The sequence below is a fragment of the Equus asinus genome, chromosome 27 (genome assembly GCF_041296235.1).
Source record: "Equus asinus isolate D_3611 breed Donkey chromosome 27, EquAss-T2T_v2, whole genome shotgun sequence".
NCBI classification, from domain to species: Eukaryota; Metazoa; Chordata; class Mammalia; order Perissodactyla; family Equidae; genus Equus; species Equus asinus.
The window spans coordinates 5,317,950-5,335,635 of NC_091816.1; the positions used below are offsets into that span (position 1 = coordinate 5,317,950).

General features: G+C 36.2%; 1 protein-coding gene across 1 annotated transcript in view; it reads left to right on the forward strand.

Moving 5' to 3' along the window:
- Positions 1-17,686, forward strand: part of LOC106832509 (disintegrin and metalloproteinase domain-containing protein 18-like) — a 187,463-nt gene that overhangs the window by 5,193 nt on the left and 164,584 nt on the right. The window contains exons 2-6 of the mRNA XM_070499714.1: positions 731-786; positions 3,329-3,407; positions 3,801-3,877; positions 4,874-5,051; positions 16,344-16,409. Coding sequence (XP_070355815.1) covers positions 731-786; positions 3,329-3,407; positions 3,801-3,877; positions 4,874-5,051; positions 16,344-16,409 — 456 coding nt within the window. The remainder of the gene's footprint in view (positions 1-730; positions 787-3,328; positions 3,408-3,800; positions 3,878-4,873; positions 5,052-16,343; positions 16,410-17,686) is intronic.

The window sequence follows — 17,686 nt, forward strand, 5'->3', positions numbered from 1 at the left end:
GTCATAAGCGGCACTGCCCTCTCCCAAACGCACAGACTCTGTTCCAGCTTAAAATCTGAGATCTTTCTTGAAACTGGGTTGTCTTGAAAAGAAGATGTGCATTTCCTAGGAGAGGTGCCCGTCTGCCTTTGTGGAGATAGTGCAGTGACTCACTCTGTGAACATCCCCAGAGCCCCCTCCTGTTCCTGGAGCGCTGCTGGAGCTCAGTGCTGCTGGATTAGAGGTCTTCTTTCTGGAGCTGCACATTCCTCGCTGGCTTCCGTCTCTCAGGTCTTTTTTCCTCACACTTTTATATGTTGAGGATTGCTAAGTGGCTCTGGGTGTCCATGGTGGAATGCATATATGTATTTATAAATGTGCTATTGTTTCCTTATATTTGGTGTAAAATGTAAGCCCACAACCATGTCTCATTCATCTTGACTAGAAAATGTGTATGTTTTTCTAAGTAAAGAAAACTAATATATAGTATTAATAATGCTAAAATTATGTTTTTTCAAAAGATCGTTTTCATTTCTTTCCCAAAAAGCATTGATACACATTAAATTCATTATCATAGTCTTGAATTTATTAGAATAATAAATTATTACTATTTAGGAAAATAGAAAAATAAATTCTGAAGAATATATTAATTTTTAAGTGGATCTAGTGAGTTTTCTTGACATGGGTGAAAAATCCTGTTTTACTTTATATATTTCTGATTTACTAAATCATCTTTATTTGCTTATTTTAGGTGATTTATATCATTACAATTGATGAAAAACCGTGTACTCTGCATCTCAGAAAACAGTAAGATATGATTTTCCCTTTGAGCTTAGATTTTACTTTTTAAATATTTTTGTATGCTATTTAAATTCAGGATAGCAGTATAATGTATATTGTTTAATCAACCCATTTTTCAATTTAGAATTCAGTAGATCTTGAATATTAGAGCTATAACAATGTTGCATTATAAATTTTCCAACTTGTTATTTTCAAATTAAGAAATAAGCTACATATTTGTAAATCTTCAATTGGGTATAAAGCCATTGAACCCAAGAACTGCAAGTTATATATTAAGCATGTCTCAGGTGAAATCAAACATAGTTACACATCAAGTGGTTATTGGTGGGAAGCTTAACTAGTGGCATACATTTTATGAATGTATTAATTATATATATATTTATTTTTTTAAATTTTATGGGCACGTTTTATATATCATAAAAGTCACTCAAGTATATAATTTAATAATTTTAATAACTTTATGCAGTGTTGCAACCATCAACCATAAATCAGTTTTAGAACTTTCATTCCGCACGTAAGATCCCTCATGCCATTTCACATTTAATCCCTATTTCCACTCACTACTCCAGGCAACAATCAGTCTACTTTCTGTCTCCTAGTTTGCATTTTCTCAACATTTCGTATAAATGAAATCAAACAGCCTCTCCTCTGATTGCATCTTTGAAAGCATATATTTATAACACCTGCATTTTGTCTGCCTGCATCTTTGCAGTTGAACAAGGCTGGAGAAAATTATCCTCGCTTAATTCATGACTGTTCTCACCTAGTTCATGACAATGAAACCCATGTTGGTCTTTAATGTCTCTCCAACTTCATTAAAAAGTTTTTTGGGGGCTGGCCCCGTGGCCGAGTGGTTGGGTTCGCGCGCTCCGCTGCAGGCGGCCCAGTGTTTCGTTGGTTCGAATCCTGGGCGCGGACATGGCGCTGCTCATCAAGCCACGCTGGGGCAGCGTCCCACATGCCACAGCTAGAGGAACCCACAGCGAAGAATGTACAGCTATGTACCGGGGGGCTTTGGGGAGAAAAAGGAAATAATAAAATCTTTAAAAAAAAAAAAAAGTTTTTTGATAAGACCATCACTGATCTTCATGTTCCTAAATGCCAGTTATTTTTCAGTCTTCATTTTTCTTGACCAATTGGCAGCATCTTGTATAGCTGATCGGTGTCTCCTCCATAAAATACTTTCTTCATTTGGCTTCCAGAATACCATAGACTCCTGATTTGACTCTCACCGTTGTGCTTACTCTTGCTCAGTTTTTTGTTGTTTTTGTTTGTTTTATGGATTCTTCCTCATCTCTCCAATCTTAGAGTACTGCATGGTGTTCTTCTTGAATCTTGTTTTTTCCTAGTTATATTCAATCACCTGGTTATTTCATCCAGTCTTGTGGCTTTAAATACCATTTATATTGATTACTTCCAAACTTACATCTCTACTTTATTTTTTCCCAAAGAACACCATATTCCTTTTTCTGACTGCTTATTTGATAACCAATTGTTTACCTGAATTCTGACACTTAACATGTCAAAAATGTACTTATGATCCTCTTCCAAAAATTATCCTCCCACAATCATCTCAGTAAATGGTAACTCTATTCTTCCAGTTTCTCATAACAAAACCTGGAGTCATCCTTGACATCTTTCTTTTGTTTTCCCCCATATCCAATGGATTATTAAGTCCCATGTTTTCCACCTCAAAAATACATCCAGAATTGGTCCTCCACTACTGCTCCTATCCTAGTTCAAACCACCATCCTGTCTTGCCTGAATGACTGCAACAGCCTAACTGCACTCTCCGCTTCTGCTTATTTGCCCTACAAATGCTTCTCAACACAGCATTCAGTCTGATTCTATTAAAATGTTGGTCTGTTTCTATCACTTATCTGCTCAAAAACTTCCAATGACTTCTTACTTCTGTGACAGCATCTCTTACTACTGTCTCTCATCCTCAGTCCCATTCCACTCCAGACACATTGCCCCCTAGCTATTCTTTATATACACAAAGCATAGATCTCCCTCAGGGTCTTTGCATTTTCTCCTAACTCTTTCTGAAATAACATTTCTGTACAGATCCATGTGGCTTATCTTCATGTCTTTGTCTATTCAGTGAGCCTTTTCATGCCATCTTATCTACATTTTGCAACCAATCTCCCTCACCCAGGCCTGTTTATCACCATCTAACGTGGTAGCAGTGTGTGGCCCTCACTGTCGTGAAGACTAGTGGTTTTGTCTTTTGTTTACTGCTGTATTGCAGTGTCTAGAAGAGGATCTGTCCGATGGTAGGCACTCAGTAAATATTGGTTGACTGCAGATGTAAACAGACACACGCAATTATCTAACAGAGGATTTGGAGTCTATTCCAGTGTTAACCATGCCTGGACTCTCTGATACAGCCGTTCTATGAATTTAAACTGGTATGCCACATTAAAATTGCTCTAATTAAAGCAGATTATTATGTGAATCATATATTTCACATTTATTTTTATTATTTTACTGTTTACATCCATATTAAATTGATAACTCAAACACTTTTTATTTTTGCTTTTCTTAGCTCATTCTTATCCCAGAACTTTTTGGTTTATGCATACAGTGAAAATGGATCTTTGCATGCTGAGTCTTCATATTTTAAGGTAAGACTCACATGTCTTAGACATTTAGTATTATGTGTTTCTTTATTGAAGCAGACATATCATTACCATTGGGTATTTTTGTTCCGTGTTGACAATTTAACACAAATATTTTGTTCCATATAATTATGACCTGTTATTTGGTTGATTGTTGTACATAGAAACAGCATGTGATAGACATGAAACTCAGGCTGAGAGAATATTCTTGGGCACCTAGGTGGTACAAAGTAGAGTTGTCAAAAACATTTTTCCCTGAGAATCTGCATTAATAAATCTATCTGGTACACGATCTTATTATTTTCAACTCTTTTAACATTTTGAGTCTTCTGTAATGTTTACCAATACATATTTTATTCATAAAGAATGTATTTATTTGCCTTTCTATACTGTTTTCAGACGCATTGCCATTACCAGGGATACATTGCAGATTTTCCAAATTCAGTTGCGACACTCAGCATCTGTTCTGGACTCAGGTAATAGCATCTTAGAGGACATTTATACATGGAAAACATAGGGCATACTTTAAAATGAAACTTAGTGGCTAGGAGACATAACTGTAGAGGGTTAAGGGGAATTCGAGTCTGAAAGCTTCCTTTATGATGGCCTCCTTTTTATAGTAGTATTAGTAGCTAGACCTTAGTGTCCACTCAAATGAAATCCATCTGGGAATCCTGACTGGAGGTATTTTCAGGACACAGTGCAGAAGGGGATGGTTTCAGTAAAGGGAACTTTAGAACATCTCTCTAAGTATTGTCACATTATCTATCAGTTATCTATCAGTTATGGAAAATGGCATTAATTAGTTATTTAAATAGGCACATACCATATGCTGTCAGTTTGGGTGCACCCAGTATCAGACATAAAGCAACTAATTAAGAAGCTCCCTCAGAAGTACAGGGCAGGGATGAGTGATTTTCATCATTGATGGTGGCAGGAGGAAGGTGGTAAGTTTATCAGAAGCAGATGGGTCCAGAGCACAGAAAAAAGGCTCCTCCTAACTCCCTTTTGGGTTTTTTTTTTGCCTGATTTCCAGAATTTACTCATTTAAAATCAGAAAATTGGCATTCCCTGAATGTGGTTTTCATAGATATCAACCTCTTCAGGTATCTACTCTATAAACCTGCTTTCCCTTATTCTCACCTCTGTAAGAACAAGAACTTTGTTCCTGGAATTCTCAGCAAATGTCCTGCTTCCCAGCTAGTACTTGGCCTTAATATATCTTGAATGAATGTGACTACTATACAGAAAATAAAAAATACTTTTCACTATGTTTAGATTTTTAATATGTGAGCAAAACTAAGGCAGATCTGGTGACTCAGTTACTAATGGTAGACTGAAAAATAATAGGAAAAGAAAATGCCTTTAAACATGTTCCTTACTATGATTGCTCATTTCTCACAACATTTTAGGTTATAGCTTTGATGGGATCATTTCCAGGATTTTTATATCATTGCTTTCTACATGTTCAGGGGATTCCTTCAGTTTGAAAATATCAGCTATGGAATTGAGCCGTTGGAATCTTCAGCAAGATTTGAGCACATAATTTATCAAGTGAAAAATGACAATCCAGACATACCAATGTTATCAGAAAATTACAGTGATATTTGGCAGAAAGACAAGCCCTATAAGGTTCATTTAAGCTCACAGGTAACTGTGATGTTTCTGATGTTATGACATACTATGAAATTACTTCTGTAGAATTTTGTTACTAGTAAAAAGGAACTAAGCTGTTGAGCAGGAATATTGAGTTTGCTATCTTCTTTCTATACCTTTAAACAAAACATCCATATTCCATCTAAAATATGTGGAAAATTACATAATATGTATTTCAAACTTATTTTATGATGTATTATGTAACATTTCTTATTTTTTATTTTTATTCAAATACAAATGCATATTATTAAATACAATTTAGAAATGCAGGAGGAGTAGAGTCATCATTAATTACCACTATTCTTGTAAAATTCCTTTCAATATTTTGATATTTTGCTTTATATACTACTGGAACATATGTTTCCAAAATAGGTACTCATTTGTATAGTATTAAACTCTCTTGATTTACCTGTGCACTGGCGAAAGAATTCTTGGTTGACAGTGTTTTTTCTTTCAACACTTTGAACATTTCAATTCATTCTCTTCTGGCCTCCATGGTCTCTGAGGAAGAATCAGCTATGTTAATCTTATTGAGGATTCTTTATACATGATGAGTCTATTCTGTGTTGCTTCTTTCAAGATTATCTGTTTGTCTTTTCCTTATGTCAGTTTTCTTATGATGTGTCTTTGAGAGGCTCTCTTGAGTTTATTCAACTTGGAGTTCATTGAACTTCTTGGATGTGTAAATTAGTGTTAGTCATCAAATTTGGGAAAATTTTGGCCATTAGTTCTTTGAATATTCTTTTTGTCCTTTTATCTGTCTCCTCACTTTCTGATATTCCCATTATGTGTATATTGGTATGCTTGATAGTGCCCCAAAGGTCTATTAGATTCTGTTCAATTTTTTCTATTTTTTTCTTTGTCTTCCTCAAATTGTGTATTCTTAATTGACCTATCATCAAGTTCCCTGATTCTTTCTTCTGTCTGCTCAAATCTGCTGTTTAGCCTGTCTAATGGATAGTTCATTTCATTTATTGTATTTTTCGATACTAGAATTTCTAAGCCTTTATTGATGTTCTCCATTTAGTAAGACATCATTATTATAATCCGTTTAGTTGTTTATACATGGTTTCTTTTAGCTCTCTGAAATTATTTAAAATTTCTAATTTGAAGAATTTTTATGGTAAATCAAACATGTAATCTTCCTTAAAGACAGTTTCTATTGATGGTCTTTTTCCTGTGCATGGGCCATACAAAACTCAGCATCAATTTATTATATAAATTCTCAGTTACCTTAGAATAAAGAGGAACTTGTTCTAGATCATAAAAACTACCCATAAAATCCTACAGCAAACATGATATTAATGAAGAAAGAGTGAGTACTTTTCTCTTAAGATTTGGTACAAGGCAAGGCTGCCAACTCTTTCCACTCTTAAACATAGTGTTGGATTCCTAGGCTGGATAATAAAGCAAGAAAAGGAAATAAAAGGCATACAGATCAGAAAGGAAGACCTAAGAATCTTCCTATTTTCAGATGACATGATTGTCTCCTTAGAAATATCAGAGAATGTACAAAATAACTTCTAGAACTAGTAAGTAAAATCAGCAAAGTCACAGAATACTTGATGAATGTTCAAAACTCAATGATATGTCTATATATTAGCAATAACTGTGTGGAAACTGTAGGGGAAAACACAATTTAAAATCATTCAAAAATGAAATAGACAGTGTCTTAGTCAGTTTGGACTGCTATAACAGATTACCATAGACTGGCTGGCTTAAACAACAGATAATTATTTCTGACCGTTCTTGAGGCTAGAAGAGTGAGAGCAGGGTGCCAGCATCTTCAGATTCTTGATGAATGCCCTCTTCCTGGTATATAGATGGCTGTCTTCTTGGTGTGTCCTCACATGGTGGGAGAGAGAGCTAGCTAGCTCTCTGGTCTCTTCTTGTAAGGGCACTAATCCCATTTATGAGAGCTCTAGCCTCATAACCTAATTACCTTTGAAAGGTCTCACTTCCAAATACAGTTGCATTGGGATTAGGGTTTCAAACTATGGTTTTTGGAGGGACACAAACATTGCAAATAGATATCTAGCAAAACATATTCAGGCTTTGTATACTGAAAACTACAAAATGCTGATCTAATAAATCAAAGTAGACATATCATGGAGAGACAAATGGAGAGACATACCATGTTCATGGACTGGAAGACTCAGCATAATAGATATTCTATTTTCCTCCAAATTAATATATAGTTTTAACATATTGACTATCAAAATTCCAGCAGGAAGTTTTATAGCTATATATAAGCCTATATGTAAGCTTGGTCTAAAAAGTAAATGGAAAGTTGAAGAAGCTAAAATAACTGAAATAATTTTGAAAAACTAATAAAGTAGTAAGAACTACTCTGCTTGATTTTAAGATGTATTATTTAGCTACAATAAGCAAGACTGTGTGGTATGAGTGGAAGAATAGACACATTCAGCAATGGATCAGATTAGAGGACTCAGAAATAGACCTACTACACAAAATAAAAGCAATTCAATCAAGGAAGGATAGTCTTTTCAACAAATGGTACTGGAACAGTTAAATATCTGTTGGCAATAAAATGCACTTTGACCTAAATCTCACATCATATACAAAAATTAACTCAAAATTGATCACAGATTTAAACACAAACTGTTAAACTATAAAATTTTTAGAAGAAACATAGGAAAAATGCTGTAGGATGTAGGACTTGGCAAAAAATTCATAGACATAACACCAAACACATGATCCATAAAAAAAAGAAAAGATGATTGGACTTCCTTAAAATTAAAGTGTTTTTATCTGAAAAACAAAACCCTGTGATCATAATGAAAAGACAAGCTGCAGAATGGGAGAATATGACAAGGGACTGATATCTAGACTACATAAATAACTATCAAATTCAACATTAGCAAGTAAGGAATATAATCAGAAAATAGGCAAAAGCCTGAAGACACATTTCACTGAAGAGGATATACAGATGCCAACAAAGCAAAATGAAACACATAAAAAGATATACATCAGGGCCAGCCCAGTGGCACAGTGGTTAATTGCACATGTTCTACTTCGGTGGCCTGGGGTTCACTGGTTTGCATCCTGGGTGTGGACCTACTCACCACCTGTCAAGCCATGCTTTGGCAGGCATCCCACATATAAAGTAGAGGAAGATGGGCATGAATGCTAGCTCAGGGCCAGTCTTCCTCAGCAAAGAAAGAGGAGAATTTGCCACAGATGTTAGCTCAGGGCTAATGTTCCTCAAAACAAAAAAAAAGATGTACATCATCACTACCTTTTAGAAAACTGTGAATTAAGAGCATTATCAGATATTATTATACAACTATTAGAGCAGCTAAAATAAAAAGTTGTGACAATATCAAATGCTGCCAAAGATTTAGGAAAACTAGATCTCTCATGCATTGCTAAAAGTAATGAAAATGATACAGCCATGGAAGAAAGTATTCTTAAAAAATACTAACCCTATATTTATCACACAACTCAGCAATCAAACATCTGGGAATATATCCAGAAGAAATTTAAATTTATGTCCATACAAAAACCTATACACAAATGTTGGTCAAGCTTCATTTATAGTAGCCAGAATTTACTCTGAGTTTAACAGATATATCATAACCTTCAGAGAGAGTATTTTTTCCAATTAAAAATATTTTGGAGGAGTGATGTCAGCATCATGGCGGAGTGAGCTTGCCCAGGACTTTCTCCCCTCCAATGTACAACAGAAAGGAGCAACAATATTCCAACAGAAAATATCCTAATAGCACAGGAATCCTCAGAGACCCACAGCAGCCAAATGACAGAGGGTGGAGAGGTGGAGCCCCCCTTGGAGGAGCTGGAATGAGGTAAGAGAGAACTTCACTGCCTCCCATAAAGACTGGGATCACTGCCATGGGCAGCTCCATTAGGGAAGGAGTGGGGGAGGTTTTGCATGTCAGCAGGATCACCCAGGACCTCCTAGCATGCTTGGAGCATAGAGGGAAGCCCTGTAACAGGGTGAAAGCTTTCATGTGGGGTGACCTTATCCACAAGACCACAGGAGACCAGATAGAGAGAGCTGATTGGGAAACCTGGGTCTGCTTGCAAGAGAAAGTGCCCCCCACAACCCACAGCTAAAGGCAGAGGGCTCAGAATACACAGCTGTCGACTTGCATCTAGTGGTGACAGGCTGTAATTGCAACTGAATAATATCACTCTGCAGAAAAACCGTTCTAGTATCAAACAATTGATAAAAGCTCCAGACCAGAAGGAAAACAATAAAAACACAGAATTATGTCCTGAGGACTTACTTGAAATAAGTAAACTGAATGGCAATGAATTCAGAATAGCTATCATCAAAAAACTCAATGAGGTAAAGGATAATATAGAGAAACAAGTCAAGAGTTCTGGAATTACTTCATGGAAGACATTGAAACTGTAAGGAAGAATCAATTAAAAATACTAGAGATGAAAATATAATGGATCAGGTAAAACAAAATATGGATTCCCTGAATGCCCATGTGGACACCATAGAGGAGCAAATCAGCATAATCGAAGATAGACAGGTTGAATGGCTCCATAAAGAGGAAGAGAGACAACTAAGACTAAAAATGAATGAAGAAAATCTCCAAGAAACAGCTGACTCAATGAGGAAATGCAACATAAGAATTATAGGTATCCCTGAAGGCAAAGAAAAGGAGAATGGAGCAGAAAGCATGCTCAAAGAAATAATAGCAGAGGACTTCCCAAATCTAGGGAATGAGAGAGAAATATCTGTGCAAGAAGCCTTCAGATCTCCTAGATATGTCATGGAAAAAGACCTACTGCAAGGCATATAGTAGTAAAAATGGCAAAAATGAATGGCAAAGAGAGAATACTCAGGGCAGCAAGGCAGAAGAAAATAACCTACAAAGGAACCCCTATCAGACTTTCAGCGATTTCTCTGCAGAAACCTTACAAGCTAGGAGAGATTGGAATGACACTTTCAAAACTTTAAAAGATAAAAATCTTCAGCCAAGAATACTCAATCCAGCAAAAATATCCTTCAGATCTGAGGGAGAAATGAAATCTTTCCCAGACGAACAAAAACTAAGGGACTTTGTAGCCACGAGAGCCCCCTACAAGAAATCCTCAAGAAGGCCCTCATACCTGAAAAAAGAAAAAAAAAGGGAGAAAGGCGTCATAAAACACAGAGTAAGGAGACAAATATATAGAATCTGAATAGGATAGCAAATATTCAACTATAGAACAAGGATAAAGGGAAGGAAAACACCAAAAATAAAGACAATCTTGTCACTTTAACCACAAACTCACCACACAAGTTGGAATAAGAGATGAAAATAATAAATTAGGAGGAGAGGAGGAAAAGGTCTGAATCAGTTTAGCCTAAGGAAATAAGAGGCCACCAGAAAATGGACGATGTTATGCACGAGATTCTGAATACAAACATCAGGGTAGCCACTAAACTCAAAAACAGAACAGAGACACAAAAAATAAATAAGGAAAAAGCTAAGAAACCAGCATAAGAAACTGTAGAATTCAATGGGTAGGCCAAAACACACTGGATGTGAAACAAAGGAAATGCAGAAAAACTGGAAAACGAGTGACAGAATGACAGCATTAAGCCCTCATGCATCAATAATCACCCTCAATGTAAACGAACTGAACTCTCCAATAAAAAGACACAGAGTGGCAAGATGGATTAAAGAACAAGATCCAACAACTTGTTGCCTCCAGGAAACACACCTCAGCTCCAATGACAAACACAGGCTCAGAGTGAAGGGGTTGAAGACGATACTCCAAGCTAATAAACAAATGAAAGCAGGTGTCACAATACTTGTATCAGACAAAGTAGATTTCAAGATAAGGCACGTAAAGAGAGACATAGAGGGTCATTATATAATGATCAAAAGGACACTACATCAAGAAGAAATAATGCTTATAAATATCTATGGACCCAACACAGGAGCAACAAAGTTCATACAGAAACTATTAACAAACCTAAAAGAAGATATCAAAAATAACACAATAATAGTAGGGGACCTCCACACCCCACTCACATCATTGGACAGATCATCCAGACAGAAAATCAACAAGAAAACAGTGGAATTAAATGAAAAGCTAGAACAGTTGGAGTCAATAGACATATATCGAACACTCCATCCAGAAACAGCAGAATACACATTCTTCTCAAGTGCTCATGGAACATTCTCAAGGATAGACCATATGTTGGGAAACAAGGCAAGCTTCTATAAATTCAAAAAAAATGTAAATAATAACAAGCATCTTCTCTGATCATAATGCTATAAAGCTAGAAATTAATTACAAGAAAAAAGCTGAGAAAGGGACAAAGATGTGGGGACTAAACAATATGCTATTGAACAAGCAATGGATCATTGAAGAAATTAAAGAAGAAATAAAAAAATATCTGGAGACAAATGAAAATGATAACATGCCATTCCAATTCATATGGGATACTGCAAAAGCTCTATTAAGAGGGAAATTCATCGCAATACAGACACATCTTAACAAACAAGAAAAATCCCAAATAAGCGATCTCAAATTAAACCTAATTGAATTAGAAAAAGAAGAACAAACAAAGCCCAAAGTCAGCAGAAGGGGAGAAATAATAAAAATAAGAGCAGAAATAAATGCTATTGAAACGAAAAAAGGCAGTAGAAAGGATCAATGAAACAGCTGATTCCTTGAGAAGATAAATAAAATTGACAAACCTCTAGCCAGACTTACAAAGAAAAACAGAGAGAAAGCTCAAATAAACAAAATCAGAAGTGAAAGAGAGGAAATGACAACAGACTCCACAGAAATACAACGGATTATAAGAGAATACTATGAAAAACCATATGCCAACAAAATGGATAACCTAGAGGAAATGGATAAATTCTGAGACTCTTACAATCTCTCGAAGCTCAGTCAAGTAGAAGCAGACAGTCTGAATGGACCAATCACAAGGAAGGAGATTGAACCAGCAATCAAAACATCCCATAGGATAAAACCCCAGGTCCAGACAGCTTTCCTGGGGAATTCTACCAGACTTTCAGAGAAGACTTAATACCTATCCTTTTCAAGCTATTCCAAAAAACTAGAGAGGATGGAGCACTTTCTAACACATTCTATGAGGCCAACATCACCCTGATACCAAAGCCTGACAAGAACAGCACGATAAAGGAGAACTACAGGCCAACAGCACTGATGAACATCAATGCAAAAATTCTCAACAAAATTTTGGCAACCCAAATTCAGCAATTCATGAAAAGGATCATACATCATGATCAAGTGAGATTCATACCAGGACTCAGGGATGGTTCAACATCCACAAATCAACAAATTGAGGAATAAAAACCACATAATCATCTCAATAGATGCAGAGAAAGCATTTGACAAGATCCAACAGTCATTTATGATAAAAACTCTGAACAAAATGGGGATAGAAGGAAATTACCTCAACATAATAAAGGCCATATGTGGCAAACCCACAGCCAACATCATACTCAATAGGAAAAAACTGAGTGCCATCCCCCTGAAAACAGAAACGAGACAAGGTTGCCCTCTATCCCCACTCTTATAGTACTGGAGGTTTTGGCCAGAGCAGTTAGGCAAGAGAAAGGAATAAAAGGAATCCAAATAGGGAGGGAAGAAGTGAAACTCTCGCTGTTTGCAGATGACATGATCTTCTATATAGAAAACCCCAAAGGTGGGGCCGGCTCCGTGGCCAAGTGGTTAAGTTCGCTCACTCCACTGCGGCAGCCCAGGGTTCAGATCCTGGGTGCAGACATGGCACCCCTCGTCAGGGCATGTTGAGGCAGCGTCCCACATTCCACAACTAGAAGGACCTGCAACTAGGTTATACAGCTATGTTCAGGGGGGTGGGTTTGGGGAGACACAGCAGAAAAAAAAACCTCCAAAGAATCCATTGGAAAACTTTTAGAAATAATCAACAACTACAGCAAATTTGCAGGGTATAATATCAACTTACATAAATCAGTAGCATGTCTATACTCTAATAACGAACTAACAGAAAAAGAACTTAAGAACAGAATCCCATTCACAATCACAACAAAAAGAATAAAATACCTCAGGGTGAATTTAACTAAGGAAGTGAAAGACCTATACAATAAAAACTACAAGGCTTTCCTGAAAGAAATGGATGAGGACATTAAGACATGGAAAGACATTCCATGTGCATGGATTGGAAGAATAAACATAGTTAAAATGTCCTTCTACCTAAAGCAATCTACAGATTCAACGCCATCCCAATCAGAATCCCAATGACATTCTTTACAGAATCAGAACAAAGAATCCTAAAAGTCATATGGGGCAAGAAAAGACCCCGAATTGCTAAAGCAATCCTGAGAAAAAAGAACAAAGCTGGAGGCATCACAATCCCTGACTTTAAAACATACTACAAAGCTACAGTAATCAAAACAGCATGGTACTGGTAGAAAAACAGGTGCACAGATCAATGGAACAGAATTGAAAGCCCAGAAATAAAACCACACATCTATGGACAGCCAATCTTTGACAAAGGAGCTCAGGGCATACAATGGAGAAAAGAAAGTCTTTTCAACAAATGGTGCTGGGAAAACTGGAAAGCCACACGTAAAAGAATGAAAATTGACCATTCTTTTTCACCATTCACAAAAATAAACTCTAAGTGGATCACAGACCTAAAGGTAAGACCTGAAACTATAAGGCTTCTGGAAGAAAATATAGGCATTACACTCTTTAACATCTGTATTAAAAGGATCTTTTCAGACACCATGTTTCTCAAAAAAGGAAAACAATAGAAAGAATAAACAAATGGGACTTCATCAGACTAAAGAGCTTCTTCAAGGCAAGGGAAAACAGGATTGAAACAAAAAAAGAACCCACTAATTGCGAAAAAATATTTGCAAGTCATATATCCGCCAAGGGGTAATCTCCATAGTATATAAAGAACTCACATAACTCAACAACCAAAAATCAAACAAGCCAGTCAAAAACGGGCAGGAGACGTGAACAGACATTTCTCCAAAGAAGATAATATGGATGGCCAACAGGCACGTGAAAAGATGTTCATCATAACTGATCATCAGAGAAATGCAAATCAAAACTACACTAAAATATCACCTTACCCTCCTTAGAATGGCAAAAATAACCCAAACAAAAAGTAGCAAATGTTGGAGAGGTTGTGGAGAAAAAGCAACCCTCACACACTGCTGGTGGGAATGCAAACTGGTGCAGCCACTATGGAAAACAGTATGGAGATTTCTAAAAAAAATTAAAAATAGAAATACCATATGAGCCAGTCATCCCACTAGTGGGTATCTATCCAAAGAGCTTGAAGTCAGCAATTCCAAAAGTCCTATGCACCCACATGTTCATTGCAGCATTATTTATTTACAATAGCCAAGAAGTTGAAGCAACCTAAGTGCCCATCAAATGATGATTGGGTAAATAAGATATGGTCTATATATATACAATAGAATACTACTCAGCCATAGAAAAGAATAAAATCGTCTCATTCACAACAACATGGAGGAACCTTGAGGGAATTATGTTAAGTGAAATAAGCCTGATAGAGAAGGACGATCTCTGTATGACTCCACTCATATGAGGAATTTAAACATGTAGACAAAGAGAACAGATTAGTGGCTACCAGGGGAAAGGGGGGATTGGGGTGGGCACAAAGGGTGAGGGGGTGCACCTACAACACGACTGACAATAATGTACAACTGAAATTTCACAAGATTGTAACCTATCATAAACAATAAAAATTAACTTAAACATATATTTTATTGTTTATAATAGAGTCAATTGAAGGTGTCAACAGTTTCAAGTACATTAGCCACAAAATAAAACCTTGAACAAAATCATAAGCAGAATAATGAAAATATTAAGATGATATTAATAAATGCTGTTCCAATATTATCAGAAATATTAGAGGGAGATATAGATAAGAAACTAGAGTACATGGGTATTTATCAAGAATAATTATTTTGCCTTTGCTATTTTTAATCAGTGAAAAGCTTTAAAAATTTTGGCTTTGTGTGTGCATATATAGATATTTACAAAAATCTAGTTTGGGTAATAACTTTTGAGTAGAAAGATTTTTGGGTCTTCTGAAGTAATAAAATTGAACTGAATATCAATTACAATAATTATATAATATAGATTATTTTTAGTGCCCCCCCCAGTGCATTTAGTACCATCCACATTATTCCAGTTGCAGCAATAAATTATATGATCACCATTGTTATAAGACTCTAGCAAGTGTTGAAAAGTCGTGAAGAAAATAATAAAACAGTGCTTAGGAGAACAAACCCACATATTTCAGCATTTTATGAATACGAGAGTTAAGAGTACTTCCTTTCCTACAAAATTGCATATATGCATGTAGTCAGACAGACAGACAGACAGATAATGACAGCAATAGACATAGAGGGTGCAGGCATAACTTTCCTTACCTATGGAAATATAAACAAGCCTTTAAACCCAGGCCCTACACGCTGAGTCCAGTTTGTTTGCTTGTTTATTTTAACCTAGGCTATTTTATGACAGACCCAGTCTTTGTACCCTCCAAACTCTTACATTTAGTGATCATTATACTTGAATCAAGGAAGAAGTTTTGGTTTCTTTGAAATTTCTATATGTGAAATGGCATCTCAATGTTTTAGAAATATAGCTCATGTGAAAATGACCATGAAAGTGCTAAATGATGACGTAATAAATTGGTGATTTATAGCTGACTGACTTAGCACAAAGATTATTACATGATACCAAATGGGACATACAACCTAAGCTCTGGAGCTACAGAATTATTTCTGATATTTTACATCCTATTCCTTCCTGTGTAGCCATATGGTTAATAGTACAAGTCACACTATTTACCTGAATTTCTGTGTAGTCTATGAGTTCTCAAATGTTTCCTAGGTTTTTCTGTTCAATGAATGGAAGATTTCCAGTGTGGCACAGCTGGTGTTCCCACGGTCTTTAGGAAGATAGTCCATGAAGATTTCTCAAGTGTAAACTGGTACTGTAGGTTTGTCATAAGTTGAAGACAACAGAATATGTATCTTTATATTCGCTTTCTTTCTCATTCGGTGTTGGTAGAGAGTACCTAGCCTCCTGCATTACTCTAGCAGGCTCCTAGGATTCTTTTAAAGCGGGAATATGTTTGAAAGTGGAATTTTCTGGTTTTCAATTAATTTTTATATTTGAGTCCTCATGAGAGTTTTATATGCATCTTCTTTGCCATCTTTACACGTCGCTCTTTGCACTTTAAATTCAATACATGTTAACATTTGATAAATCTCTTTTTTTTTCCAGAAGAAAACTCTTTCAAAACTATTACCCCAATATCTAGAAATGCACATTATAGTGGAAAAAGCTTTGGTAAGTCCTTCCCTTCCTCCCCCACTCCCTCCCTCCCTCCCTTCCTCCCTCTCTCTCTCCCTCTCTCCCTCCCTCCCTCTCTCCCTCCCTCTCTGTCTCCCTCCCTCTCTCCCCCATCTCCCCCTCCCTTCTCCTTCCCTCTTTCCCTCTCTGTCTCTTTTTAAACTTATGACAATTTTTCCTTAATTTCAAAGACATAATGGATTTTTTAATCATTTACAAACAGAGATATTTCATTTTAGACGTTACTCAGTTATGACTAAAAGCCCAAACCAGCCTAGGACCGTCCTACACAATCTACCTGCCTCCCACCCCACTCAGTTCAGTATGTTTTTGACGTCACTTCCTAGCAGCCTTGCCCTTCCCTTAACCTGCTCCAGCATCTCTGGTCTCATTGTTTTCTTTGAACATAGCAGGTATTTACCATCTTACCAATCCACTTAATATTTTTCCAACTTTGTTGAATAATTGACAAATATAATTGTATATGTTTAAAGTATACAACTTATGATTTGATGTACATATACACTGTGGATTGATCACCAAGATCAAGCTAATTAACACATCCATCACCTCACATAATTAACTCTTTTCCTTTCTTGGGGGTGTGTGTGTGTGTTGAGAACACATAAGATCTACTCTCAGGAACTTTCACGTATACAATATCATATTATTAATTCTAGTCCTCATGATTAGATCCTCAGAACTTCTTCTTATAACTGAATGTTTGTATCCTTTGACATGCATCTTTCTTTCCCCCTTCCTCCAGCCATTGACAGCCACCATTCTTTCTATTCTGTTTCTATGAAATTGGCTTTATTTTTTTTTTTTAGATTCCACATATAAGTGATCCATACAGTTTTTGTCTTTCTTTGTCTGGCTTATTTCACGAAGTATAATGCCCTCCAGGTTCATCAGATTGTTGAAAATGGAAGGATTTTCTTGGTTTTACAACTGAATAATATTCCATTTTCTATATATACCACATTTTCCTTGTCCATTTGTCCATTGATGGACACTTAGGTTGTCTCCATATCTAGGCTATTGTGATTAATACTGCAATGAACATGGGAATGCAGATATCTCTTTGAAATGTTGATTTTGTTTTGCTGGATCATATGGTAGTTCTATTTTTAGTATTTAAAGAACTGGCATACTGTTTTCCATAATGGCTGTACCAATTTACAATCCCATATGGTGTGCAAGGGTTCCCTTTTCTTCACATCCTTGCCAACATTTGATATCTCTTGTCTTGTTGATAATAGCCATTCTAACGG